A 26,575-nucleotide genomic window follows, 5' to 3' on the forward strand; every position below is an offset into this window, starting at 1 on the left:
CTATTTTAGATCTCTGTATCCAATAGCAGCTGGGCACCCTGTGGGTTTGACAAGCTTGAGTTCTTCTCTTATGGAAGTAAGATTCATTAATTGGAGGCAAGAAATTTCTTTGAGCAAGGAACAGATATTGTGGTGGTAAGCTGCTAAGACCCTAGAGCATTAGGTCTGGGGCTCTAAATTCCAGCTCCTGAGCTTGGATTAAATATCAGTCATCCCTTAAAAAAAAGGGGGGGTGGGGTTAGTAAAGCTCCTGTCACTCTGTCATTAAAGTAACACAATGTTTAGTTAAGTTTAAACCTACGGTAAAAAAAAAGGAGGGGGAGTAGAAAATAACAGGTTCTCAGCAGTGACTATCTCTTGACACTGATTAAATAGCCCTACAAAGCAGGTATGAGAGGAGAGATACTTTCTTCTTTAAGATGTTAGAGGAATTGTTTTATGGCAGCTCTTCTAGTCTTGCTACATGTTCCCACCCATTCTCATTCCTGAGTGCCTGTCACATTGCCTGCTATGTGTTAGACTGTCATCTTTCAATCCCAGCTCAGGTGCTGGCTGGGCATTTCACARTCTTCTTTCTATAGTCTCTCTTGGTAGTGTTTTCTATGAGTTTTCACCTGTTTGCCAACTCTAGCTATAATTCACTCCTAAAGGTACTGTACTTCCAGCAGATCAAGCCAGTTCGATGGGGGTTTTCTGCTGAGTGTTCTAAAAAGGTTTTTTGTTGCTTCTGTTGCTTCTGTTGTTTAGCACAGATACAAAGCCTTTACAAGAGAGCACTTGTCATCTAGTCCAACCCCTCTGCTCAAGCAGGGTCACCCAGAGCACGTTAGACAGGATTGCAGGTTTTGAATATCTCCAGAGAAGGAGACTCCACAACCTCTCTGGGCAACCTGGGCCAGTGCTCTGTCACTCTCACAGTAAAGAARTTCCTCCTCACATTCAGGTGGAACTTCCTGTGGTTCAGTTTTTGCCCATTGCCTCTTGTCCTCTAGTACGACATCACAGAAAAGAGTTTAGCCCCATCCCCTTGACACCCTCCCTTCAGGTACTTGTAGACATTAATAAGATCCCCCCTCAGTCTTCTCTTCCCCAGGCTAAAGAGGCCCAGCTCTCACAGCCGTTCCTCATAGGGCGGATGCTCCAGTCCTCTGATCATCTTCGGAGCCCAACACTGGACTCTCTCCAGTAGCTTGTACTGGGGAGCCCAGAACTGGACGCAGTACTCGAGATGAGGCCTCCCCAGGGCTGAGTGGAGGGGCAGGATCACCTCCCTCGACCTGCTGGCAGCACTCTTCCTAATACAAGGACTCCTCTTACTTTTTTCCCTCACCACCTTGAGTCCTGCTGAGGGTACCAGGAAAAAAGGATATACCTCTAAATGACTATTATATTCTAGGTTATTTCCTCTAGGCTGGAAAGTTAGGCTACAACCTTCTAGGCTATTCATCAGCATTCCTGGCCTTTTCTCCTATTAGTGAGCAATTATTTTTTTTAAGACGTATGAAGAGTGGCTTATTATCTATCATTATGTGGCACTCAGAACAGAAGTTTAAAATACTGATGGGTGCTTAAGCCTTGCACTATTCTCTGATCTATCACTACCTCAATAATAGCTAGGTTGTTGGGGTTGATCCCACATTTTTTCCAGAAAATGTGGACATTAGGAGATGACTGGATTAGATATGACTAACTTCTCTTGCTTCCTCACTGTTTCTTTATAAGAATAGAGGCTTTTTATACAGGAAATGTATTTTGAGAGGCTCAGGCCACAAATGCATTCTAACATGCATCACAAGTACCTTTGTCTATTTGCTAGATATTCTTCTGCCCTAACAACAGTCATGCCATGTACGCAGATCTCAAGCTTCTGACTTTCAGAAAATGGGGGCATAAGACATCTGAGTCCATTGCTGCACCTTCAGTTCATCCACGTACACTCAGAGAAGATCTAATCTTGAAGTTAGCTTAACTTTGCTTTGAGCAGAGAATTGGACTAGATTATTTTCTGAGATCTGATCACTTCCGGTCTAAGTTATGTTACCATTCTAAGACAATACCAAGCTACAGGAAAGAAGAGGGGAGAGATAGGAAGTAAATACGTATTTGATCAGAATGAACTCTGGTTAAGTCATTTTTTAATTTTTGAGTAACAGGCTGGGTATCCATTTATAATTCATGTGGATAAATGCATGGTATCAGCGTTGGGTGGATAAGAACCCTTTACACAAATAGCAGTCTTACCTCTGTTCATTTGAATGCCACATTATTTTTGGAAGCTTCAGCTGGATGCAGATGGGGGTCAAGATGGATATTCTGCAGCCTCAGTGATGAAAACATTTGCAAATGACCCCCCCAATGCTCAAGCTTTGTCAGTGGTATATGCTTTCATTACTCAGGTCAGCTCTACCATAGCAAATTTTAGCAGTCTTACAACCTGCCAGCCTATTGTGAACTTGGACATCACAACAAGGGAGGCAAACAGTCTCAGAGCATGTTTGAAAGACATTGACCTGTGAATACAGGATATCAAGAGGCCCATATCTTCCTGATGTGGGCAACTTCTGAATTCAGGGTGTTTGAGGTCAAGAATAGAAAATGGCTGAGCTAAGCTCCTGAACATATTGAAAGTCATTCTTTTTCTTTCATCTAGTTATATAGCTGTGCAACAAGGCTGGCCCACTAAGGCTGAGGCTCGTGTTGCTAATTGTCTGTCATTAGAGGTGTATATGCTGCAGTACATAAACTCACAACTTTGTTTTGCTTAGATCAGCAATGTGAGGAGGAGCACTCATCTCATTTTAGTTCCCTTAGGCAGAGCAGTGATCAATGAAAACGTGTCATGTTTTGCAACATTGCAAAGGAAAGATCCTTAAACTGAACAGGACAAAAGGCATCCTGGTTACATACCTCTAATATATCAGTGGATCAGGACAGGATTGTAGGGTGCCTACTGTGCTTGTATTCACAGTTCAGTGCAAAGCAGATTCTGTGGAGGAATGCTGGCTCTCATGAAAAATGAAACTGTATAAAAGCRAGTTGAAGAGAAGCCACATTTTTGCTGGGTGCTGATTTGTGCATTAATTGTCAGAATTTCATTCATCCTAATATAACACTTACCTGCGTGCATGAGGTCACAGAAGCTGATGAGGCAGTTAAAGACTAACTTGTCCACTAACTTGAGATAGTGAGATCAAAAAGTTATTTGGAGATGAGTGTGCCTGCATTTATGTGTGTGTACATGCATGCTCTTGCCCTTTCTCCCGGTGCATCTCCTCTCCCTTTTCTTAAGCAGGCTAAAGAGTTATATTCTCCTACACCAACTTGTAAGCAATTTGTAGAGACGCATTGGAAATCAAAAAGAAAAAGAAAATACAAACTCTTGCTGTTTCAAGTCAAAAGATGATTCTAACAATCTTGGCATGATACCACGAGGTGCTTTGGAAGCAGTCAGTCGATTCAGACAGATGTTATATTATTGATTGTACTGAACTGCTTCTGAAACATTATAGTTAACAATTTGTAAGTACACATGCCCCGCCAGCAGGGGTTATGTTCTGACTGCAGATAACTGATTTTTTATTTTGGGGGAGAGTGTGCTACAGTATTAGCAGTTTCTTAACAGAATGGTCCTTGAAAAGGTGAAAATGTACAATGAAAAACAAAATATTTTTTCATTTTTTAGTGAGGAATCTTAACTTCTTCTGATTATTAAAAAATAAGTAAAATGGAATAAAAATGTCACTTGACTCAAAGCATCTGTCTTGAAAATGGCAAAGTTAATGTCTCTTATTGCTTTCTTTTCACTAAATGTAGTTGGCAAATCTGATGCAAACCAATGAAATGTTGCAATGGAGAGTGTTGTTTCAGCTGAAAAATGTGGACTGATTCTAATTAAATTCATTCAGTCTTGTGTTGTACAGTCAAAGTCTTACACTGCAATTTACCCTGATAACAAGGAATCCTTTTAGATTAGAAAAAAATCTGTAGTGAGTATTCTCTGTTTTCCTGCATATTGTATCATTCCCAAAGTATCTGTGATACAAAAAAAGAATCTCTCCAATAATGATTTGATAACCCTTTTCAGGTGGTTATTAACTTTTCCTACATGTTACTGGGAATCTTTTTTCTTTAGTTTAAGCACCAGCTTAATTAAAATTATATTTTAATCATTTTAAATAGAGAATTGATTCTTTTCAAGAAGTGCAAATCCCAGCATGGATTCCTCTTTATTTAAACCAGGCATTTGTTAGTTTAGCTTGCACCTACAATTTATATAATAACAAATCTACCAATCTGATTTCTAGAAATACCTATTTCAGTAGCTGAAATGAGTCTGCTGTGTTTATTTCAAGAAACCCTTTATTCAGACCAGTATAATATTCATCAGTTAGGCCCTGAAGTTCTGATGTTTTAAACATTTTCACCTGTGTAGTTACAATATGTTAACTTCTTTCTTTTAAAGGGCCAAGCTTCAAAACAGATGGATGTTATCAACCAAAGACTTTCTCTTAAAGAAAGGTGATACTCTAATTTCATTTTCTCATTTTACATTGGCTTCTATTGCAGTTATACTTTACAATAACTTTGCTCTGATGCTGGTGTTGGTGATTCATTTGCCTTACACAGTTTCTTACATGAATTAGCAAACGTTTTTCCTTGGGTACACACACTCTGTGTGTTAGGATAAGGTCCAACTGCAAAAAAATTCTGTCTTTAAAGGGAAGGCTAATTTCTTATAAAAACTGAGCTAAATTTGTCGCTGTCATATTCTTGACAAACATTACTGTTTCTCTGGGGTTACACCAGGGAGTATRAAGAGCCTCACTGGCTTTAGTTAGAATGACAGAAGTTTTTTTTTTTTTTTCTACAGGCAATCTTCTGCTTACTAACAGCTCTCTCATGTCTTTCTGGGATCAGGTAGCTCCTTTGCTGTGGTATGTGTTAGCACAGTAAGTATGCCCAGCACGGCAGTGGCACAGATGATGCATAGTTCATGCTCTGTATTAAACTGAAGACTGTACAATAGATTCCTGTAGCCTTATTAATAGTAGAGGTGGGAAAAGTAATCATTAAGATTTCCTTAAGATCCCATGGACACTATTAACCATTTCAGTTCCCTGCCAAGTTCTAGCAGCTATCCAGGGTACAGAGAGAAGTTAGCGCTGTGAAATGATCTGTACAAACAGAATTCTGCACGTATTTTGCTGGGTCTGGACTAAATTCTAGATCGGTATCTCCTAAAAACTGCATGTATTTTTAGTCCCCTTCTCTCTCCCCTTCAGCTCTTCCGTGTGGTCACATCTCTCATTCTCTCCCTTGTTGCTACAATTCTAGGCAAGGAAATAGCCAGCTCACAAGTAACTGCTGGCTCCAGCTCAAGAGTGAAAGAGCAAGTAATTATTAGCAAGCATAAATGCATGTTATCCCTGCCTTTGACAGATTGAGGGTTTGCCAACAATTAAGGTAGATGGCTTTTGCCGAAGAGTGTAAACACTTTATTGCCCTTCCTGAACCTTTTGTTCCACTCTTTCAGCTGTGGAAACTAAAGGAATCTTGTATTTCACAAGAGTGCTCAGCATTTTGTGGGAATAGACTATAAATAAGTAAGTGCAGTGAGTTGTTATGCATACAGTTCAAATGTAATATAAATTGACTTAGCCTCATTAGCATGTTTTAATAACGGAATTCTGAATTTTCCAATAAAAGAAAGAAAAGATACAATTCAGTAGACCCTGGGAAATAAACTTTTATGTTAAATTGGAAAAGTAAACCTGAATTTCACATTATTATGTTATATAACAGTTAAATCAGTTTAGTGTAATAAGGGTGATCTGGCTTTTTTTTTTTTTCTTTGAAAGTAGCTATCTAGTAATTTAATATTCTATTGGGTGGTAAATGATTATTGACTTGCATTATTACTGCCTGTTAAAATATAGGTAAATACTTTGCTTAATGTATATACCAGGAAAATATAAACAAGAGACTCAAAATATTACTGTGATACTGTTTATGAAGAGTATTAGCATTTACTGACCATTCCTGTCACTACTGCTGTTAGTTTATATTAACAACTCTTTCATTATGTGAACACCTGAAGGATAAATTCACAAAAAGGAAAGTCACTTTATATAACCTGTTTTAAAGAAACCATGACAGGCGTCTTTCATTCAGCAGTGTCTGTCACAACAGGAAATGACTTCCTCTAGTGTGCAATGCAATAAATAAAGGTCAGATGGTTCTTTTGTCTGCATTTACTTTACACAATTCTGCCAGTAAAACAGGATGTTTTTTATTAACATTGCTTCAGGCTTTCTGATGACAATAGCACCAAAATAAGGACCAGATTTTGTCTAGGTGAAATTCACTCCTCCTGCATAAAGCCCTATGCAAAGAATCTACAAAGAAAAAGTGGAAATAAGACATCAAGCCTCTAAAGTCATACGTAAGCACTTAGACTGCAATCTGTATAAGCTTCCAGGAGTTAGGTACTCAGCTTCCACTGACATGCAAAGGAGGTGAGCACCTATGTTRTTAAAGTTCTTTTAAAAATTCCATCTTTGACAGATTTAACAGCCTACCATTATTCATTCAGAGATAATATGTGTACATTCTTATATATGAATAGTGCCTTGGGTATTCAAAATCTAGGCAAGCGAAAAGAGGGGAGACAGGGATGTGAAATTCATCCTTCAGAACCAGGAAGAGCATGCAGTTTCTCGACTGTGAATAAGCAGCAGCCTCACTGAGCCATACTGTTCAGAAGACAGGCTATGGGATTTTCCTCACAGACCATCCTTGGCCAGCGCCTAAAGTGATCTTCAGCTCAGCCAGAAAGACAAGGGGCTGCGAGTTAATTGTTGGTGAATCTGCTACCTCCTGTGGAGTTCAAGTGGAAGGAAGAGCTTTAAGTCAGCCTCACACACACTAGATGTTCCACCCAGCTGGAATACTGTTTGTGTTGAGGTATGTTTTTGGTTATATTTTCCTGAAATGTGCAATTACAAAATATAGAATATTTACATCATTACAAATTAAGTTTCAGTGTCAGCTTTTTATGTCATAAAATGGAATATTCTTATGTGCAACAGGTAAATTATTTTCTTTGGGTATCAGATACAAAACTGTTTTCAATACAAAGAACGATAAACTGATTACTACAGCTATATGCTTTCTGATCAAGAAGCTTCCCTGTCTTCAGCGGTGATGCTTGTCCCATAACTGCYATATCAGCTCTATGCCAGGCTTCGCAGTAGTTGCTAACCAGTCGGATCCCATTTTCAGTTGAACCATGCCATATTACTTTTTGAGGCCTGAAAGGTAACGTTAAGAAGTTATTTCCTGAAAAAAGTCTCTTTTTTGCGTTATTCAACTGTATGTCTATATATGTGGTGACTGCTCAGTTCATATTGTATAGGAATGTATTTCTCCTCTCCTTCTGCTTGAAGCAAAAGGCAAGGAAGAAAAGGAGAACACAACCTGGTATCTCAGTTGTGGGCTAGCAGAAATGGAGGAGAAAGAAGGCATAAGAGAAACGAAAAGTCTTTGTCACCTTTCTAGTGGCCCAAGCTGTTGTCATTCTGTGATTTATGCTATCAGGTAAAAATAAATGTCATGTAAAACAATGTGAATGGTAATGTAAACTCACCAAGATGGATCTGTCATGACATTTCTCCCATCAAATGAGTATATTGGAACATGAGGGTTGAATTGTCCTCCGTTCCCATTAAAAATGGATTCCCAGTTACTGAAAAGTGTTTCTCCCTGTTGAAATTTTGAAGTCACTTTAACAAACAAAATGAATCTGAAATCTACATGTCATACCTGACTTATATAGAAGAATTTTATAAATCTAAAATCTTATCTGCAGTTAAAAACRCTTCATATTCCAGCTTTCACATCACAGTCTCCATGCAATGCTCCCGAACAAACTCATCTCATCTATCATGTCTGTGCTAATAGCTCTTATATCTACATCTTTGTCTCTGGCCTTTCCATTCACAGTTATGTCTCTGCTCCATTGACCTCAGCTCAGATTTCAGCTTGATCCATTTTTCAGTATTTCCACTGCCCTCCTCCTCCTCTTAACTGTCCACGATTGCTTGAAGATTTGCTTATAACTACTCTAGCTAAAGAAAAACTATAAATGTAGCTTGTAATGGAAATACAAATTGTGATGAGGTCACAATTTTGTGACAAGTGCTGCAAATATCAAAAGCTTTGTGTCAGGGTACCTCTCAAATTGCTTTTGAATTTTTCCAGTAGAAGTTGGAACAACTTTGTATTTACCAGTTTTCCTCCAAGCATCTGTGTTTGCATGCACTTCAGAGTAGAATCCACTCAGTGAGCTACAAGAATCACGTGTTATTCCTGTAGGTTTCTTTGGCTGTTTGTGCTGGGAGCCAGCCAATACTACTGAGACATGGTTTGTTTTCCACAGTTTCAGAGAGCATCTGTTTATGTGAAACCACAAGATGACTCACATTCTAGACTCTTGCAAAAACTCTCCTTTCAGTTTCTTTGGGGTAAATGTGGTATCACTACTAAGCACAAAAGTTACCATTATCTTTAAAAATGAGGAAAAATAGGCAATTTTGTATAYTAAACTCTGTGGTCATAACAGAAAACAGAAGATAATATCCGTCTTTGAGAAATGAAGATGCAGTTTCCTTGCTAATATAAAAATTTCCAGAAGGCTGAACATCACCCTATTGCTATGTCAGCAGTTGGCTGTAAGCGAGCCATTCTCATAGCTTTATTTCGACTATTAGTCTTAGGGTATTGAGAAAAGTAATTCCAGACAATTCAAATGAAATGTGAGACAGTCTGCAATTTTCTACTTCAACATTACATTTCTTTCTGGACCCTGACTTGAAAATATAAAGCAAAACTTCTTTGTTTTGCAAAGTCTGGACCAAAACTTCTGCTTTTGCTTTTTTCCAAGATTTCAGGATACCTACAGTCTATCTGAATTAAAAAGGTAATAAACACTGATTTTTACCTTAAGATTGACTATTGGTAAATTGTATCTGTCTGTTTTTCTCACAACTGTGGCCAGATCTTGCAAATGTGATGAGAGGAAGGCTCTGTAAGTAGATGTCAAACCTGCTAACTGTGCCTGTTGAAAACACTGAAAATCTGCTCGCATGTCACCAGCTAAAGGCAAATTTAAAGCCACCAGATGCAGCTGGAAAAAAGAGAAGAGAAACCGCCAATTTTTTAAGTTTAAGAGTATACATCTTAGAAGTAAATCCTAAAAATCTCCAAGCACAATAGCTAGTACTTTCTATAGTAGATATRCAAGTGTCTTTTGTTGCTGTAACATCACATTTCTTAAAGTTATCCAGCTGACAGCAGAAATACATATTTATCTTTGAACAGTCAGAAAACCATGAAAATTATATACTCCTAAAAATAAAGCTTCTATTTTTAAAAAAACCAAGATTTTTTAAGCAGCTTTCTTGGAGTTATTATGCAAACAAAATCTCAAATCTAATAAGTTGGAAATAAACAGCAAGAGCTGACCATATATTATTTAAAAATTTACTGTTAAAAAGTAGCAGGAGTAGCATGCCTGAGTCAAATAATATAAACGCAGGAACTAATACACATTTTTTTTTTAAGATGTAACTTAGTTATCTTGCTTTCCTTATCTGAATATTTTAAAATATTTTAATTAAGGCTTAGATTATAAAGTGTCTATTTAATAACAACCAGCATCATGAAGACAGAAAGGATTCTAATATTTTATCAATTTAATAATAACAAAACTTAGTGTGTTTTACATTTTTTGTTAAAATGACTAAGTGGGTAAGTATTCCTAGCCTAGAAACCAGGATTTGGGATTTTTTTGACTGAGATAGGAAAAGGGTTAAGATGACCACAATAGTTCTGGAGGGAACCGTTTAAAATTCTGTTCAAAATGTCTAAGCCACTGTATTTAAAAATTTCCAAAGTAAATTCTGTGAGAAATACTACAAAACTTCCTCAAAATGCAAAAATACAATGTTTGAAAACACAGCTATGCAATTGGGATACAGTTCTCATACTTACTGCTGGTTTTCCATTATTCATATTTGAAATTGGAYTCAATGCTGGAAGAGACTGAAATCCCTGTTATTTTAACAAACACAAACAGATATGTTAAATCCTTAGATCAGAATTTTAGACATTCAACAGTTTTCTAAATAAAACAAACATTGAATATTAGAGAATCTGAAACTGTCATGCCTCTGAAAAATAAACCAAAACTGTATAGCCACATGCTTTTTCTATCTATCATTAATTTAGAAAGTCAGTTATACACGTTTGAATGCTGTCCTGGACAGAGTTGCTTTCTTAAACCTGAGTCTAAACATTGCATAGTTAGCATTCATGCCAGAGAGGGTCTGGAGTCCTGCATGGAGCTGGCCTGACAGATGCAGAAGACTGGTTCCGAAAAATTAAACTGAAAACAAAAGGGGGATATCAAAACAGAAAATGTGGTGCATGGGAAGAAGGCCTCAGTAATTCCCCCTCCTAAGTAAGCTGATTGTAGAGATGAGAAGGCTGGTGAGCTTGATAGCTGTTTCAAGAACAGCAAAGTTTTCTTCCGTAGTCATGGGAAGTGTGAGTAATAAGGCAGTGACTATACCAGTCTGGAAACTCACATGATGTCAGCTGGAGGCTGCAGACAATTTCCTACAACCTGAGGTCTAGACATCTTCCCAGTGTGCTAAGTGCCTTTCTCTCTGACCTTGTCCAACTTTTTTTCTATTTCTTTGTCACCAGGTTTTCTCTGGCCATCTCCCTTCTCCCCACCCCTTCCTAGCACTCTCTTGCCTTTCGTTATCTCAGCACTACCCAGTCAGCTCAATTAACCTGCCACAAAGACTGTTCTCTATTCCCTTCTCCACTTTTTTTTTTTCCATCCTTCTGGGATTTTGGGGGACAGGCAGCATGTTCACATACAGGTTGTACAATAACCTCTAGAATGAAGGCAAGTATGGATTAAAAAAACGAGGTTTCAGAATAGACCTCAGCACACTGTAGGATTAGCTACATACAGATGACAGTTATGTACCCTGAATGGAAGAATATAGGACTGTAATCTTTTTAAGAAAACCTGCTTTTCAGCAGCTCTTTACTGAGTTTCTTTGAAAAGGACCAGGGCTTGATGTGATTGACTTCAGTGTCACAAAAGAGATTTTTTTGTTTGTTTGTGTTTGTAGACAGCTTTAGAGATCCTGCTTTGTGTCTGCAGTATTCAGCCTCTCAGAAGATAATGGCTATAGAGTAATGGCTGGTCAGTATGAGCCAGTTTGAAGCTTATATAGAGGTAGGATACTTATGCTGAACTGACAAGCCTCAGCAGAAACTATGTTGTGCAGGAACCTTCCTGCAAGTTCTGCCCAATGTTCCCCCAGTTTTTGCACACTGAGGATAAGCTTTTCACAGTCCAATATTTTGTACCTACATGGCTTGATATGGCTGGAGGTGGAAGGCTGTCAGCAGGGATAGGAATTAACTCACCAAGCTGAAAAACACAAAATGAAAAGCAAACAAAACCATATTAATAGCAGCTTCTGAAATAAAAAAAAATCTTTGCATTCTTACTTCTCCAGCCCTATACAAATATCTGCAACAACTCCATTTGGAGTAAGGGAGCTGAAAAGGATTGGGAAACAGTGCAATAGTACCTGCAGTTTTCTCCATCCATTTCGAACACGGATAAAAACCTCACTGGTTTCACTCAGATAGATTAGGGTACCTTCTGCTACTAAATGGACCTTTTCCAACATACCCTTGACATTGCGGAACGTTGTAACCTGTCAAGTGACAAAACAAAAGCAAAACCCTGTGTGACGGCACCAAAGACAGAAAACATTTCACATGTTAAATTTAAGTCTCATTTGAATAAGTTTATAAACATCAAAGCTACTTGTGCAGGAAATGCTCATAAAGTCAATTTTACCTTATTTTGTATGGAGAGCTTTTGGAGCATAAAGATCTTGCTACTTTGGCATAACAGCATTATAATTCTGTTGATTTTACTGTAGCTTCACCAACAGTTAATTTTGCACAGACTGGGAAGATTACATCTCTAAAGTTTAGTACACTGGGTCAAAATGGGAGAGTTCAAAAGAGACTTGGTAGGACTAAGCATAGCTTATAAATATCACACACAATTCTAGATATGTTTGTCCCTGTTGCTGTTTTCCTTACTGTTCAAATCATAGAATCATAGAATGATAAGGCTGGAAGGGACCTCTGGAGATCATCTAGTCCAACCCTCAATGTAGCCCATACAAGGATTGAACCCTCAACCTTGGCATTAGCAGCACCACGGTCTAACCAACTGAGCTAAACCTGCCCCCAAATATGGAATTGGTAAGGTTGGAAAGGACCTCTGGAGATCATCCCTCCAACCCTCTTTTCTTTAAGGGTGTTTTATTCCATCCCTTTTGTTATGTCTCTGTGTGTCTCTAGTTTATGCAGCAAATACTTTTCAAATTTTCTTTTATAGATGGTCAGTAAGCTGAAACTGAGGTCTGTCAGATGTGGCTATTGTACCTGTTACCTATATCTTTGTCCTCTGAAGAGCAGAACACAGGGCTCTCTAAGAGGAGTTACTTCCACAGGCTATATGAAAATTGCAAGTAGCACAAAATCAGTGGCAAATTTCTCGAGATCGTCATTTCTTGACACTTGAATGTCAGCTCTTTTGCATTTCTTGATAGTGTCAGAGGAGCCTGTTGATGCTTTATACTCCATGCAGACCTTGCTACAAATTGGCAGATTTTAAAATGTTTATTTTGGCCTGAGTCAGCTGGGATGTCCTACCTAAGAAAGTGTCTCCCAGGCTGTAATCACAGTCCTCTACCTTGGGGCACCAGCCTCTGTTCATTAGTTTCTCCCCTGGTTTGTAACATTTGTGAGCTGCATTTCTGTGGGTAAAGGCAGTTAGCAGAGATATGACACTACGGTGGGAAGGCATCAAAAGTAACTTACACTTGCATTCATGTCAGGTCRTGTTATATAATGTGGATGATCTGAAAGTCTGCTTGTTTATTAGTGCATTCTTAAATGATTTTCAGCATACTGAAAATTTGCTCTTCTATCATAACATGAGAGTATAAGTCAAAAAATGGCAATGAAATGCCACTGCAAACTTGTTATCCCCTATAAACTGAGAATATTCGATCAGTTATTTGAATTAATAGGACAGAAGTCTTGTGTATCTTTTCTACATGATTGACATCTGGTGTACAGCTCTGATTTAAGTGACCCCGTAATAAAAAGAAAACTCCAGTTAAGTGTACTTTCTGGCACAGCAATTTGAGGTAAGTTGCTACACTCTTCCACAGACATTGCTTTGAACCTGCAATATGCACACCTTTCCATTGCTTTAACATCTCATCATTCTTATTTGCATTTGTTTTTTGCATTTGAATAGGCTGTTACTAACAAGAAAATAGATAAACTTCCTCATAAACTCTTCCCAGTTGTATGGTTTCCCTTCTGAAAAAAAATATGATGTTCAGAAAAATAGAAAATATTCTAATATATAAAAATTCAGGAACTCAACTTTTCCTCCTCAAGCAGTGCTATCAGCAGCCACCACAAGCTTTAGAGCAAAGTTTTCAAAAGCAAACTTCCATAGTTATCTTACCAGATTCCTGGTCACAGGTGACCCTGGCTCTCCTGGAGGACCTGGTGGCCCAGGAATAGCAGCTGCTAAAACAAAACAAGTGTACAAGTAAGTAAGTCTTTTTCGAGTGAAAGTTAACTTAAATGGCTACGGGGGACCCCCCTACACCCTTTCTGGGAAACCTGCATGTATGACTACCTCTCCAAAATGYTTATGCACCAATGCACACAGCATTGGGAAAAAACAGGAGGAACTGGAGATCTGTGCACGGTCACAAGCCATGAACTCATTGCAATTACAGAGACATGGTGGGATAGCTCACATGACTGGAATGCTGCCATGGATGGCTACGTACTTTTTAGGAAAGACAGGCCAGGGAGGCGAGGTGGTGGAGTTGCTCTTTATGTGAGAGAGCAGTTAGAATGCATTGAGCTCTGCCTAGGAGTGGAGGAGGAGGCAGTYGAGAGCTTATGGGTAAAGATCAAAGGGCAGGCTAGCATGGGGGACACTGTTGTGGATGTTGTTGTGGATGTGGTGTCTACGAAGAGGAAGTCRATAAGGCCTTCTACAGACAGCTGGAAGTAGCCTCACAATCACAGGCCCTGGTTCCTATGTGGGACTTCAACCACCCTGACATCTGCTGGAAGGACTACACAGCCAGGCACAAACAGTCCCAGGAGGCTCCTGCAGAGCATTAATGATAACTTCTTGACACAGGCGGTGGAGGAGCCTACGAGGAAGGGTGTCCTGCTGGACCTTGTCCTAACCAACAAAGAAGGACTGGTAGGAGATGTGAAGGTTGGGGGTAGCCTTGGCTGCAGTGATCATGAGATGGTGGAGTTCAAGACCCTGCAGGAAAGAAGCAAGGCAATAAGCAGGACTGCAACCCTGGACTTCAGGAGAGCAGACTTTGGGCTCTTCAGRGACCTACTTGGAGTAACCCATGGTTTGAGGCCCTTGAAGRAAGGGGGGTCCAAGAGAACTGGCTAGTATTGAAGCCTCACTTCCTCCAAGCTCAAGAGCGGTGCATCCATATCAGTAAGAAGYGCAGCAAAGGGGGCAGGAGACCAGCATGGGTAAAAAAGGAGCTCCTGGCCAAACTCAGACAGAAGAAGAAAGTCCACAGAATGTGGAAGAGGGGACAGACYACCTGGGAGAATTATAGGAATGCTGTCAGAGTATGTAGAGATGCGTTGAGGAAGGCTAACACTCAGTTGGAATTGAGTCTGGCAAGGGATGTTAAGGACAACAGGAAGGGCTTCTCCAAATACATCACCAGCAAGAGGAGGACCAGGGAAAATCTGGGCCCACTACTGAATGGGGCAGGGGCCCTGGTGATGAAGGATACAGAGAAGGCAGAATTRCTGAATGCCTTCTTTGCTACAGTCTTCACTGCTAAGGGCAGCCCTCAAGAATCCTGCAGCCTGGATGTAAGGGAGAAAGTCCAGAGAAGGGAAGACTTTCCTTTGGTTGAGGAGGATAAGATTAGAGACCTTCTGGGCAGCCTAGACATCCACAAATCTATGGGTCCGGATGGGATGCACCCATGGGTACTGAGGGAGCTGGCGGATGTTGTTGCCAGGCTGCTCTCCATCATCTTTGAAAGGTCTTGGAGAACAGGAGAGGTGCCTGAGGACTGGAAGAAAGCCAGTGTCACTCTCGTATTCAAAAGGGCAGGAAGGAGGACCCAGGCAACTATAGGCCGGTCAGCCTCAGCTCCATCCCTGGAAAGGTGATGGAACAGCTCATCCTGGATGTCATCTCCAGGCATATGGAGGAAAAGGTGGTGATCAGGAGTAGTCAGCATGGATTCTCGAAGGGGAAATCCTGCTCAACCAATCTGGTAGCCTTCTATGATGGCATGACTGGCTGGGTAGATGAGGGGAGAGCAGTGGATGTTGTGTACCTTGACTTCAGCAAGGCTTTTGACACTCTCCCATAACATCCTCCTAGATAAGCTCAAGAAGTGTGGGTTAGGTGACAGTGGACAGTGAGGTGGATTGAGAACTGACTGAAAGGCAGAGCTCAGAGGGTCGTCATCAGTGGCACAGAGTCTGGTTGGAGGCCTATGGCTAGTGGTGTCCCCCAGGGCTCAGGACTGGGTCCCATCCTGTTCAACTTCTTCATCAGTGACCTGGATGAGGGGGCAGAGTRCCTCCTCAGCAAGTTTGCTGATGATACCAAGCTGGGAGGAGTGGCTGACACACCTGAGGGCTCTGCTGCCATTCAGAGAGACCTGGACAGGCTGGAGAGCTGGGCGGAGAGGAACCTCATGAGGTTCAACAAGGGCAAGTGCAGAGTCCTGCACCTAGGGAAAAATAACCCTAGGCACCAGTACAAGCTTGGGGCTGACCTTCTGGAAAGCAGCTCTGCAGAGAAGGACCTGGGAGTGCTGGTGGATGACAAGTTGACCATGAGCCAGCAATGTGCCCTTGTGGCCGAGAAGGCCAATGGTATCCTGGGGTGCATTGGGAAGACTGTTGCCAGCAGGTCGAGGGAGGTGATCCTGCCCCTCTGCTCAGCCCTGGTGAGGCCTCATCTCGAGTACTGTGTCCAGTTCTGGTCTCCCCAGTACAAGAGAGACATGGAGCTACTGGAGAGAGTCCAGCATAGGGCTACAAAGGTGATTAGAGGACTGGAGCATCTGCCCTATGAGGAACAGCTGTGAGAGCTGGGCCTCTTTAGCCTGGGGAAGAGAAGACCGGAGGGGGGGGGGGGAGAGGATCTTATCGATGTGTAAAAGTATCTGAAGGGAGAGTGTCAAGGGGATGGGGACAAACACAGTGTTCTTTTCAGTGGTGCCATACTAGAGGACAAGAGGCGATGGGCAGAAAYTGAACCACAGGAAGTTCCGCCTGAAYGTGAGGAGGAATTTCTTCACTGTGAGAGTGACAGAGTACTRGACCAGGTTGCCCAGAGARGTTGTGGAGTCTCCTTCTCTGGAGATCCTCAAGGCCCGCCTGGATGCAACCGTGTCTAACATGCTCTAGGTGACCCTGCTTGAGCAGGGAGGTTGGACTAGATGATCTCTAGAGGTCCCTTCCAACCTTACCGATTCTGTGAGTCAAAATAAAATATTTGGTGTTGGTGTCTAGGAGTAGTATAAGATCGTATTGAATGTGATCCTTGCAAGGTCAAAGTCTGGATAGCTTTGTTGAAAAGAACTACAGAAAATGTAGTTTAAGGTTTTTTTTAAAAAGCAGTAGTGAAACTTATTCTTTTGTGTGTTGCATGGGAGACAGATCAATAGTTTGCAAGCCATTGGGGGTATTTAAATCCCATTATTTATTTGCAGATAAGCCATTTCTTTTTCCCCCACACTGGAGTATGTGAGCTCCAAATTACAGTAATTGAGAGCTTTAACAGAGATAACTAGATACYTTGAAGATAAGAAATAAATTATCAATGTTCAGAATATTTAGTAAAGTGGACATCTATCAGTGTATGCTTAAAGAAGCTTCTTATAAAGCAAAGAGGAAAATGTGTTGGAGGACAATGAAGCCTAACGGCAGGGTGGACAAGCAAAAGTAGAAGGATGGAATACTAATAATAATTTGTTCTTTCTAACTGTGTCTCTTAGCTAATATTCAGAAGTGCTTGATATAAATTATATGAGAAAATTCCTAAAGTGTTGCTCTCAAAACCAGCACATGGGAAGAACAAATACTGTAGAGAAGCACACTGATCATTAGTTTCCAGAAGTGGAGATCTGGATTAGCTAGGCCAACCCAAACTTTAGGCAAGACAGGTCTGCTTTATACCCTCTTTATACTGTTAACAGCACCCTTGCTGTCAGTATGCTATCTTCCTTCAGCTTCCTTCAGATTAAGGAATGCTTTGGTSTGGAAAACTGTTTTTGGCTCACTAGATTCCCTTTCTGGTCTCAGTTCCCAGAGGGAAAAATCAGACTCTCTCACTTAGGTAAACTTGCTAAGTAGTCTCAGAGTTCATACAAGACCCCATCTACCAGAACCTAGTCCAACGTCTGGACATACAACAGTAAGACATCCCTCATTAGCAGACCTGTGACCCAAGAGGAGTCAAAAGGGAAAATGTTTTGAATTGGGACACTTGATTAATGCATTTCTTCTGAAGCAAGTTTGAAATAGTCCATCAGAAGCTCCAGCACCACCTTATTTATAAAGTTCATCCTTCAAACGTGACCATTTGTGGTCTTTTTTTTTTTTGTGGTCCTTTTGCTCCTTTTTTAATCCACTAAATTAAAAATCATTAAATGTCCAGTAATCAACCTCAAAACAGTTTTGTTTGTATTCAATATTAGCATAACAACTACTTTATCAGAAGCAGTTCTCTTGCAGCTTCATTCTAGACTTCAACTTTGGTGTGAGTACTGCCCTTATATCAAGGAAGAGCTTCTTGTCACATTAAAATTTTCCCAAATTTTGCTAACTGCTTAGTTTGATAGATTTCACAAAGCTCTCTAGGCAGCCTTTATCTGTTACGTAGACTTCCTAATCACAGCTTAAATAAGATTTTCCTGCAATAGCTCCCTTGGCACTAGTCAATGAAACCTGATAGCAGTTGCTGTCTTTTTCTCCTCTTCTTTCCAATTCACACCCGTAGGAAGAAATCTAGAGTGTGTAAAAGAGACRGAAGCAAACTGATCTAAGTGTGAAGAGTGAAAGTATAGCTGGAAGAACAGGTATGTGAAGAGAGGTGAAGAGGAGGTGTAAGCAAATTTATGTGCTCATATGTACAGAGAAAAGCTGAATCACACCTTCTCACCTGAGCCATATATTGCAGGGGGTCCTGGTGGTCCTGGTGGGCCAGGTGGGCCAGGAGGTCCAGTTTTTCCATAACCTGGTAAGCCAGGTAGGCCAGGTAATCCAGGAGGTCCTCTGGGTCCAACAACTGAATCCCCTTTTGGTCCCTATCAATAAAAAAAAAATTCTTTGAATGTATTTATTTCACTGCTGCAGGACCTTAATCTTTGGGGGCAACATTTTCTGAAGGTCGGCCATTACATCCCTATTTAGGTATGAGTCCATAGGTGATTTTTTTCAAGAAGCCATGGATATTAATGGAAAATGAAAAATCTACCCATATATTAAACTAAATTCAAGAGTAGAAGTTTCAGAAAGCTTTCTGAAAATTTCTGCACCTATTCCTAAGTACCTAATGTCCACCAAACACTCTGCAGTGCTCTCAAACTCCTAAATCTATGCTTTGCCACTCACTTTGATATGCTTATAAAATCTTGAGTTTTCCTGAAGGACCATGGTGGAAAGTTTTAAAAACATGTCTCCATGCAGATCTTATATCTCATGCTGAATATTGCCTTCTCTCTCTCCTGATTAAATACTTATATCCCTGATGCTTTCACCTGCTTGTCTTCCAGGATAAAAAGACTCCATCTCTATGTTTCCAGTTTAGTAATGGCATCACAGGTCATTGTTAGCCTAAATCAGGARGGCTTATGCTTCCTGTGCTCAGACTGGCCTGCATATTTGGAAAGTTTTTGGTTCATGGATTAGGAGAACTTAGTCTCTGATGGATCTGAGCTGTGCCCTCCAACTCCTCCTTCTTGCGAATGGAACAGTTTCTAAATAAGAAGATGATTTTCAGCAATGTGAAATAGGATCAGGAAGATTTTGAAGAAAGGATTGCTAACCTAAAACTTTGTCCTCAACTGTGACACACTATGATGCTCCTTGGCACAGAACATACAATACAGTATGTCAATGCATGCACTGGTTGTCAGATCCCAGGGATTAACTAGTTTGCAAAGTGGCAGCAGATTTGATTCCAAAGCAGATGTGGTGGCAACTATCAGGAGATTAAATCATGCAGCAGAATAAAGACTGGTTAAATTTTAAAGGAATAGTCCAGACTGGTACACACTAGACTTTTCATTCATGTTTTTGGATTGCTAGAACAGAAAATAAGATGATGGCCACTTAGGTGGCAAGAATTTTTTGAAGATAACCTCTATGTCATTTTGTATAGCCTGTTTTGGCCTTTATGAGGATATAAGGAGTAGCATCACAAATCATATGTTCTGCCTTGATTTGTAATGCTGTTAATAGCATGAACCTACTTTCCGATGTAGTTATATTAGGCAGCTGAGCAGCTAGCATAACGTTGCATCAATTTTTCATAGAAAATTAATTCCATACACAATACTGAAGCATCTGTGTCTATGCCTAATGCAACTCTCTCTTTCCCTTACTAATCTAATTGTTAGCATATGAGTTTATATATAGTTCTTAGCATCATCTTGTTGTTTGTCTCTATTTAATGCTTTCTTAGTTAAAACAATATGTGCCCACAATTATTCCTATTATACAGCTTGTATGACTTACAACTAATCCTGGTCTTCCAGGCGGTCCAGGAGGTCCTGTCAGAAAAAAACCTCCATTTGGTTCTCCTTTTTCTCCTTTTACACCAGGTTCTCCATTGTCTCCCTTTTCACCCTTTGAAGAGAATGCACTTTAAAACATTCAGCTGAAACAAGATCATAACCCTATGCACTGATCTTTTAAAGCTATGTGAAAGATCTTAGCTTAAGAAAGAACAGCATCAGCTTACTACCTGCCTTTTGACAACACTCCCTTCTTCAGTGATATGGAATCTTCTACTGAAGGTGCAAACATTTCTCAGGGTGGAGATTTGGGGAAGAAAACAAGGCAGAGGGAACTGATTCTATTGCTGTTTCCTGCCCTTCCACCCAGCAAAACTGTGTTCTGTGCTGTAGTTGGAGGCAAAGAGAGTGTAAGTCAGAGGAAGCATAAAAACTAGGCTTGCTGCTTTTCCCTTGCATTGTGGAGAAAGCAAAGCAAGATATGAATTTGACTGACCTGGAAAGGTGTGTAGCAAAGTGAAGATCACCTTAGAGAACAGAGTGGGGATATGTACCAGGACAACAGAAGAAGCACTGCACAAAATTGCAGAAACTTTAGACTGCTTCTCTTTTCCTCTCTTACAAAGATGATTATCAGATTGTCTGGGAAATAAAGTGTCTTTAAAGGCTTCTTCTTATCTGTCTAAATCATTATSTCCTTGTCCAAAATGAGCCACGGCAATATTAGGCTTTGCCTCACATTATTTCTTTCAGTTTTTCAGCTGGTTTTCTTCCTTCGACTTTCGTCATCTACTTTAGTACACCTTTCTGAGAAATAAACCTGTGACTAGAGAGAGCAACAGACAAAGCAAGAATGACAGGTAGTTGCAGAAAGGATATAGAATTGGCCATGTTTAGCTCTTCTTCTGCCTTTTTTTTCCATGTTAGTTTCTCAGTAAACAGGACTATAAAGCTTTCTGTGTGGCATGTCATTTTGGAGAGCTGAAGGATTTGATATAAAATCAACTCTTTATAGCTAAAGTTTTAAAGCTACAGACACTGCTCTGTGAGATCAGAGAAGCCACATTATATCTTTCAGCATGGCTGATGCACTTTATGTCATAGAAATAACTTAGGTGAACTCAGCCAGATAAAAACAAAATCTGAAAACAAGATGAAACTATGAGTCCTTCAAGGAAATTAATGGTATCCTTATAGAGCACTACTTTTGGTGGTATCATCAAATGATAAATTGATTCCATTTTTTTTTAGATCTTGTATCGTTTAATCTTTTTTAGTTAAAATGTTTAAAGTAATATTCCATTGGTACTCAGTTTTGTCACTTAAAGCAATCAAGAACAGTGGAATAGAGAGAGACCAAACACATCAGGGCATAGAGAGGCTTTCTCATAAGACACTCCAGGATGTAACTATGGGGAAGCATGAAAGTGGCTTCTGTCACTTTAACCTATTTTATTCACTGTGCTGAAAAGATAAGTAGTATTACACATAAGTGAATATTTTTCATATGTTAATCGCTGCTAAATTTTTCTAGCAGCCCTTTAACAAATGGATGTCTCTCACCTCATAGAAAGCATGGAAGTAAAAGCATTAACTTATGGCAGACACTTTATACCACCTTATGTTAGGTAACAATGAATTGTGACTCACTTTTATACCACTGAGAGGGTAAAAAGACTAAGTAATAAAGTAAWAACGTATTTTCAAAAGTAATCTTTATATATTTATTGGCATCTACATTCTCTATACTTCTAATAAACTTGTTTATCCAGCTGAAGTTTAGGAAATTAATATAGCATATAATTGCTGATGCAGATACCTGGTATTTTATGCTTCACCGTACTGTAGAGTTTTCTGCTTAGTGTATAGTAAAACATACTTTAAAAAAGCTTCATAGAACTCAAACACAAATGGGATATAATTACCTTTATGCTATTAATAAAGTGGCTGAAATATGATGGAGGCAGAGGTGGACCTGAAAAATGAAGAAAATTATTTTAGTAGAATAATTATCTATAATTTCCATCTTAAAAGCACTGCTTTGGATATTACTGTTTTAGGAATTTAAAGGAAAATTTTTTAAAATAATAACATTAACCTTTAAATCTAACAGATATTTTTAGTTCTGTTTCCTAATGAAAGAGGGCTTAGATGTTCTATCTTGTCTGTCACTCCTCCACCTTAATATATTTTGAACCTGTTTGTGAATTTTAGTCAAATTTGAAAGCAAGGAAGTATCAGAGATGAAAAGCTCCTAGTATTTTTTAAAAATGACAGGTGGAAAGAAAGACCTCCAAATTAACCCTTTTGATGGAAACCAAGATAAAAGAAAAGCATCCATATGCTTTGACATCAGTAGGGTAGTCAAGCAGTACCTGTCCAATTCTGAATTAATTACAGTTGTGTTACCTCTTTTGCTTAGAAGAGAAAGAACCAGGGTTACTGTCAGTCTATTGATCATAGAATAACTTTCCATTGCCATTTTTCTGCAGCAAAAGCCAGCGCCAACATCAATGATTATAGCAGCTGGGTTGTGTTGTCTGCTAGTAGTGGGTCACCAAAGCTGACAAGCCAGTCTTAAAAGACTTCAAATATTATTTGTTTGGCATACACTTGAAAAAAGAGCTTTTTACAGCTGCTTGTTACAGCCAGATATGTCAACTTCAAATATATTCTGATTAGTCTTGAACATGACTTCTCAAGGGGCAAACCTAGTCCAGTTCTCTTCTCCAGGCATTCAGTGGAGAGCTGACAGGCAATTTTTGGCAGGACTCTTAAGGATCCTGACACACAACATGGTTTGTGATGTGGCCTCTGCTGACAGACTAGACACGTCTTTCTGTTTTTTTTTGGGGGGGTGCTGCTGAAACAGACTAATAGCACTTCACACCTGCATGATCAATAGTAAATCATATTTTCGCAATGATATTGAAGACACATAACCTACATGCCCTTTCTTTTATAAAACAAAAAGCTATACTATCTTCAGATCTAGGATCTGACTTAGGGACGAATTCAGCTCCGGAGCAACAGAACCCAGTTACGCCAGGAATTAATGCTTGCCCAGTGGGAAACCCTTCACTGCTCTTTCTCTAGCTCCATTCCTTTCAGGATTCACAGAYGGAAGGGTGAAGCTCCTTCCTACAGAAAACAAGGTCTCAGGACAAACAAGTAGCCCAAAGGGTGGATGTGGATGAATGTGACAACCTGTCCAGAATGTCAGGTACTGGTATGGCTGTGTGGGGAATGACCCATATGAAGGAAGAGGGTTGATTATGGTCAAGAGTCAGCACATTGCAATAAACACTGCAGTTTAGATTAGTAGATCTTCAGTCTTAGGGAACTGGGTCCAAGATTGTGATACAGTGAGATCTTCTCCTTTTTTTTCTAAATATGGTTTTTTACAAGCACACAAATTCTTTTCTTTCAGCCAGAAGCACTGGGGTTGTGCTGGAGCATAGTACATGTGGTTGGAACAGTGCATCTATGCTCTAGATATCTCTTATGCCTGTGTCAATACATAGTGTCTGAATAAAGTGTGGCCTGCCATTAACCCATGCTTTATGGGTTGGCTTCATCTTTTTTACCAGTATCAATTTAACAGAGTCATTGTGTAAATTTAGAGCAGAGATGTTTCAGGAAAAGGAAGAAGAAATGTGCTAGCTTTCTGAGTGGATGAATAGCATGGTTCAGAAAACTTTTCTGACTTCTTGGGTTTAGTAGATACTGTAGGGGAAGGAGCTTCAGCTGACTGTCCCCCAGAGAAGGCCCTGAAAACATACTGTACTTCCATCATGTTCTATCACCCTGCAAGTTCTGGCTTCTGAATTTCCAATGTCAAAGGTTATGTGGATATCTGTAAGACCTAGAGAGTTGAGTTCCACAAAAATATAAAAATATTTTGGCAACTACATCAATTCATGAGAACTAAATAGGAATAGTTTTTTAGAGCAGCAACAGAAGCAGCCACAGCTTATATCATAGAATCACAGAATGGTTTAGGTTGGAAGGGACTTCTGGAGATCATCTAGTCCAACGCCCCTGCTCAAGCAGAATAAATTATGTGTTTTAGCTTTGCAAAATATTGAAGCTAGTTGATCTCATTGGATTCTGTTGACAGACAAATGAATAGATCTCTGTTGTTTTATGACAAACGTGAATTCTGTTTTCAAGGTAGATACGTGACAGTTTAACCAGAATTCTGATGTTATTTTTACTATCTTTATCATTAGCTGCAGCTCTAACAACATCTTAAGCATCATCCTCTCAGTTTGTAATCATCAGGTACAGGCAAAAATACTTGCAGGACTTTAAAATACATTAAATACAAAGCCTAGGAATGAACAAGTATGTGTTCATGGTAGATATACAGAGAAGAGGAAATTTTCCTATTTTTTGTTTCCTTTGTTTCCTTCTTTTTATCAAGTTTATTGATGTCTGGGAAGCACTAACATGTACTTTGTGGCACTGGATAGTGATCAGAATAAAAATTAATACAACAAGAAAACAGCTTTTATGAGAACAAACAGATATCCTCTCAAGCATAACAAATATCATCTTTAGTCATCAGAACTGTGCATTTGGAACAAAGACAGAAATACCCACGCAGATGTGGTTTTAAATGTATCACAAAAACTTAAGAGGACAAAGATTATAAGTACGGAATAGGAACATGAATTTGATATACTGCTCCTTCTATTTTAAAGAATTACAGGCATTGGACAAATCCTTATCTCAAGATCTGAACTTTCAAAAACTATATCAAAAAAATTGTGAATTGTAATAATAATTTTTCAAAATAGAAGTTTTTTACTATAATTATTTTTGAATATATAAAAATTAGCCATGTATATGAAGAAGGTGATCAGGAGTAGCCAGCATGGATTCTCGAAGGGGAAATCCTGCTCAACCAATCTGGTAGCCTTCTATGATGGCATGACTGGCTGGGTAGATGAGGGGAGAGCAGTGGATGTTGTGTACCTTGACTTCAGCAAGGCTTTTGACACTCTCCCATAACATCCTCCTAGATAAGCTCAAGAAGTGTGGGTTAGGTGACAGTGGACAGTGAGGTGGATTGAGAACTGACTGAAAGGCAGAGCTCAGAGGGTCGTCATCAGTGGCACAGAGTCTGGTTGGAGGCCTATGGCTAGTGGTGTCCCCCAGGGCTCAGGACTGGGTCCCATCCTGTTCAACTTCTTCATCAGTGACCTGGATGAGGGGGCAGAGTGCCTCCTCAGCAAGTTTGCTGATGATACCAAGCTGGGAGGAGTGGCTGACACACCTGAGGGCTCTGCTGCCRTTCAGAGAGACCTGGACAGGCTGGAGAGCTGGGCGGAGAGGAACCTCATGAGGTTCAACAAGGGCAAGTGCAGAGTCCTGCACCTAGGGAAAAAYAACCCTAGGCACCAGTACAAGCTTGGGGCTGACCTTCTGGAAAGCAGCTCTGCAGAGAAGGACCTGGGAGTGCTGGTGGATGACAAGTTGACCATGAGCCAGCAATGTGCCCTTGTGGCCGAGAAGGCCAATGGTATCCTGGGGTGCATTGGGAAGACTGTTGCCAGCAGGTCGAGGGAGGTGATCCTGCCCCTCTGCTCAGCCCTGGTGAGGCCTCATCTCGAGTACTGTGTCCAGTTCTGGTCTCCCCAGTACAAGAGAGACATGGAGCTACTGGAGAGAGTCTAGCGTAGGGCTACAAAGATGATCAGAGGACTGGAGCATCTGCCCTATGAGGAACAGCTGTGAGAGCTGGGCCTCTTTAGCCTGGGGAAGAGAAGACTGAGGGGAGATCTTATCAATGTGTAAAAGTATCTGAAGGGAGAGTGTCAAGGGGATGGGGACAAACACAGTGTTCTTTTCAGTGGTGCCATACTAGAGGACAAGAGGCGATGGGCAGAAAYTGAACCACAGGAAGTTCCGCCTGAACGTGAGGAGGAATTTCTTCACTGTGAGAGTGACAGAGTACTAGACCAGGTTGCCCAGAGARGTTGTGGAGTCTCCTTCTCTGGAGATCCTCAAGGCCCGCCTGGATGCAACCGTGTCTAACATGCTCTAGGTGACCCTGCTTGAGCAGGGAGGTTGGACTAGATGATCTCCAGAGGTCCCTTCCAACCTTATTTATTCTATGATTCTATGATACAACTTTTGATACAGAAAAGTAAATGCTTAGTGAGCAGCTTCTATTATGATGCTCCTAGCACCAGTAATTTGATATATTTAGCCTACACATACTTTTTATAATTATGAGAAATAAAGCATAGAATATTAAGAAGTTGGTTGAAGTGGACTTCTGAGGATTATCTCATCCAACCTCTTGCCTGGAGTGTAACTATCACAGGATGTCACTGACACTTCATGTTCAGAATACCTGGTGGTCCTGGAGCACCTGTGTCTCCTTTTTCTCCTTTTATGTCTGCTGAACTGTGTGCTTCCCAGGAATCTCCGTTTCCTTTAGCACCTGCCATAAAAGCACCACAGAGAAACAAAATCCATGAGAATTTGCAAACAGCAGAGACATCTTCAATGACAACCAAACTCCAGAAAGTGAGAGGCWGTATCTCACATGTAGGTGCATATGGCTCCACACTGCATGTACCTTTCTCACTCTCTGCATGAACGTTCAATGGCTG

At 40.2% G+C, this 26,575-nt stretch overlaps 1 protein-coding gene across 3 annotated transcripts in view; it reads right to left on the bottom strand.

Annotated features, from left to right (window-relative positions):
• Positions 1 to 3,866: 3,866 nt before the first annotated feature.
• The window catches only part of COL15A1 (collagen type XV alpha 1 chain), a 155,924-nt gene continuing 133,215 nt past the window's right edge, over positions 3,867 to 26,575 (bottom strand). For 2 of the 3 annotated variants that reach the window (XM_085306829.1, XM_085306827.1), the window contains 11 exons: positions 26,314 to 26,403; positions 21,875 to 21,924; positions 19,951 to 20,061; positions 18,374 to 18,518; positions 13,649 to 13,713; positions 11,676 to 11,804; positions 11,453 to 11,512; positions 10,051 to 10,110; positions 8,999 to 9,184; positions 7,646 to 7,761; positions 3,867 to 7,310 (listed from right to left, as the gene is read on the bottom strand). In XM_085306829.1, coding sequence (XP_085162955.1) covers positions 7,094 to 7,310; positions 7,646 to 7,761; positions 8,999 to 9,184; positions 10,051 to 10,110; positions 11,453 to 11,512; positions 11,676 to 11,804; positions 13,649 to 13,713; positions 18,374 to 18,518; positions 19,951 to 20,061; positions 21,875 to 21,924; positions 26,314 to 26,403 — 1,229 coding nt within the window. In that variant the 3' untranslated portion in view covers positions 3,867 to 7,093. The remainder of the gene's footprint in view (positions 7,311 to 7,645; positions 7,762 to 8,998; positions 9,185 to 10,050; positions 10,111 to 11,452; positions 11,513 to 11,675; positions 11,805 to 13,648; positions 13,714 to 18,373; positions 18,519 to 19,950; positions 20,062 to 21,874; positions 21,925 to 26,313; positions 26,404 to 26,575) is intronic. The other variant, XM_085306828.1, reaches the window with a different exon arrangement.

The sequence above is a fragment of the Rhea americana genome, unplaced genomic scaffold (genome assembly GCF_003343005.1).
Source record: "Rhea americana isolate MKP2758 unplaced genomic scaffold, rheAme1 scaffold_248, whole genome shotgun sequence".
Lineage (NCBI taxonomy): Eukaryota > Metazoa > Chordata > Aves > Rheiformes > Rheidae > Rhea > Rhea americana.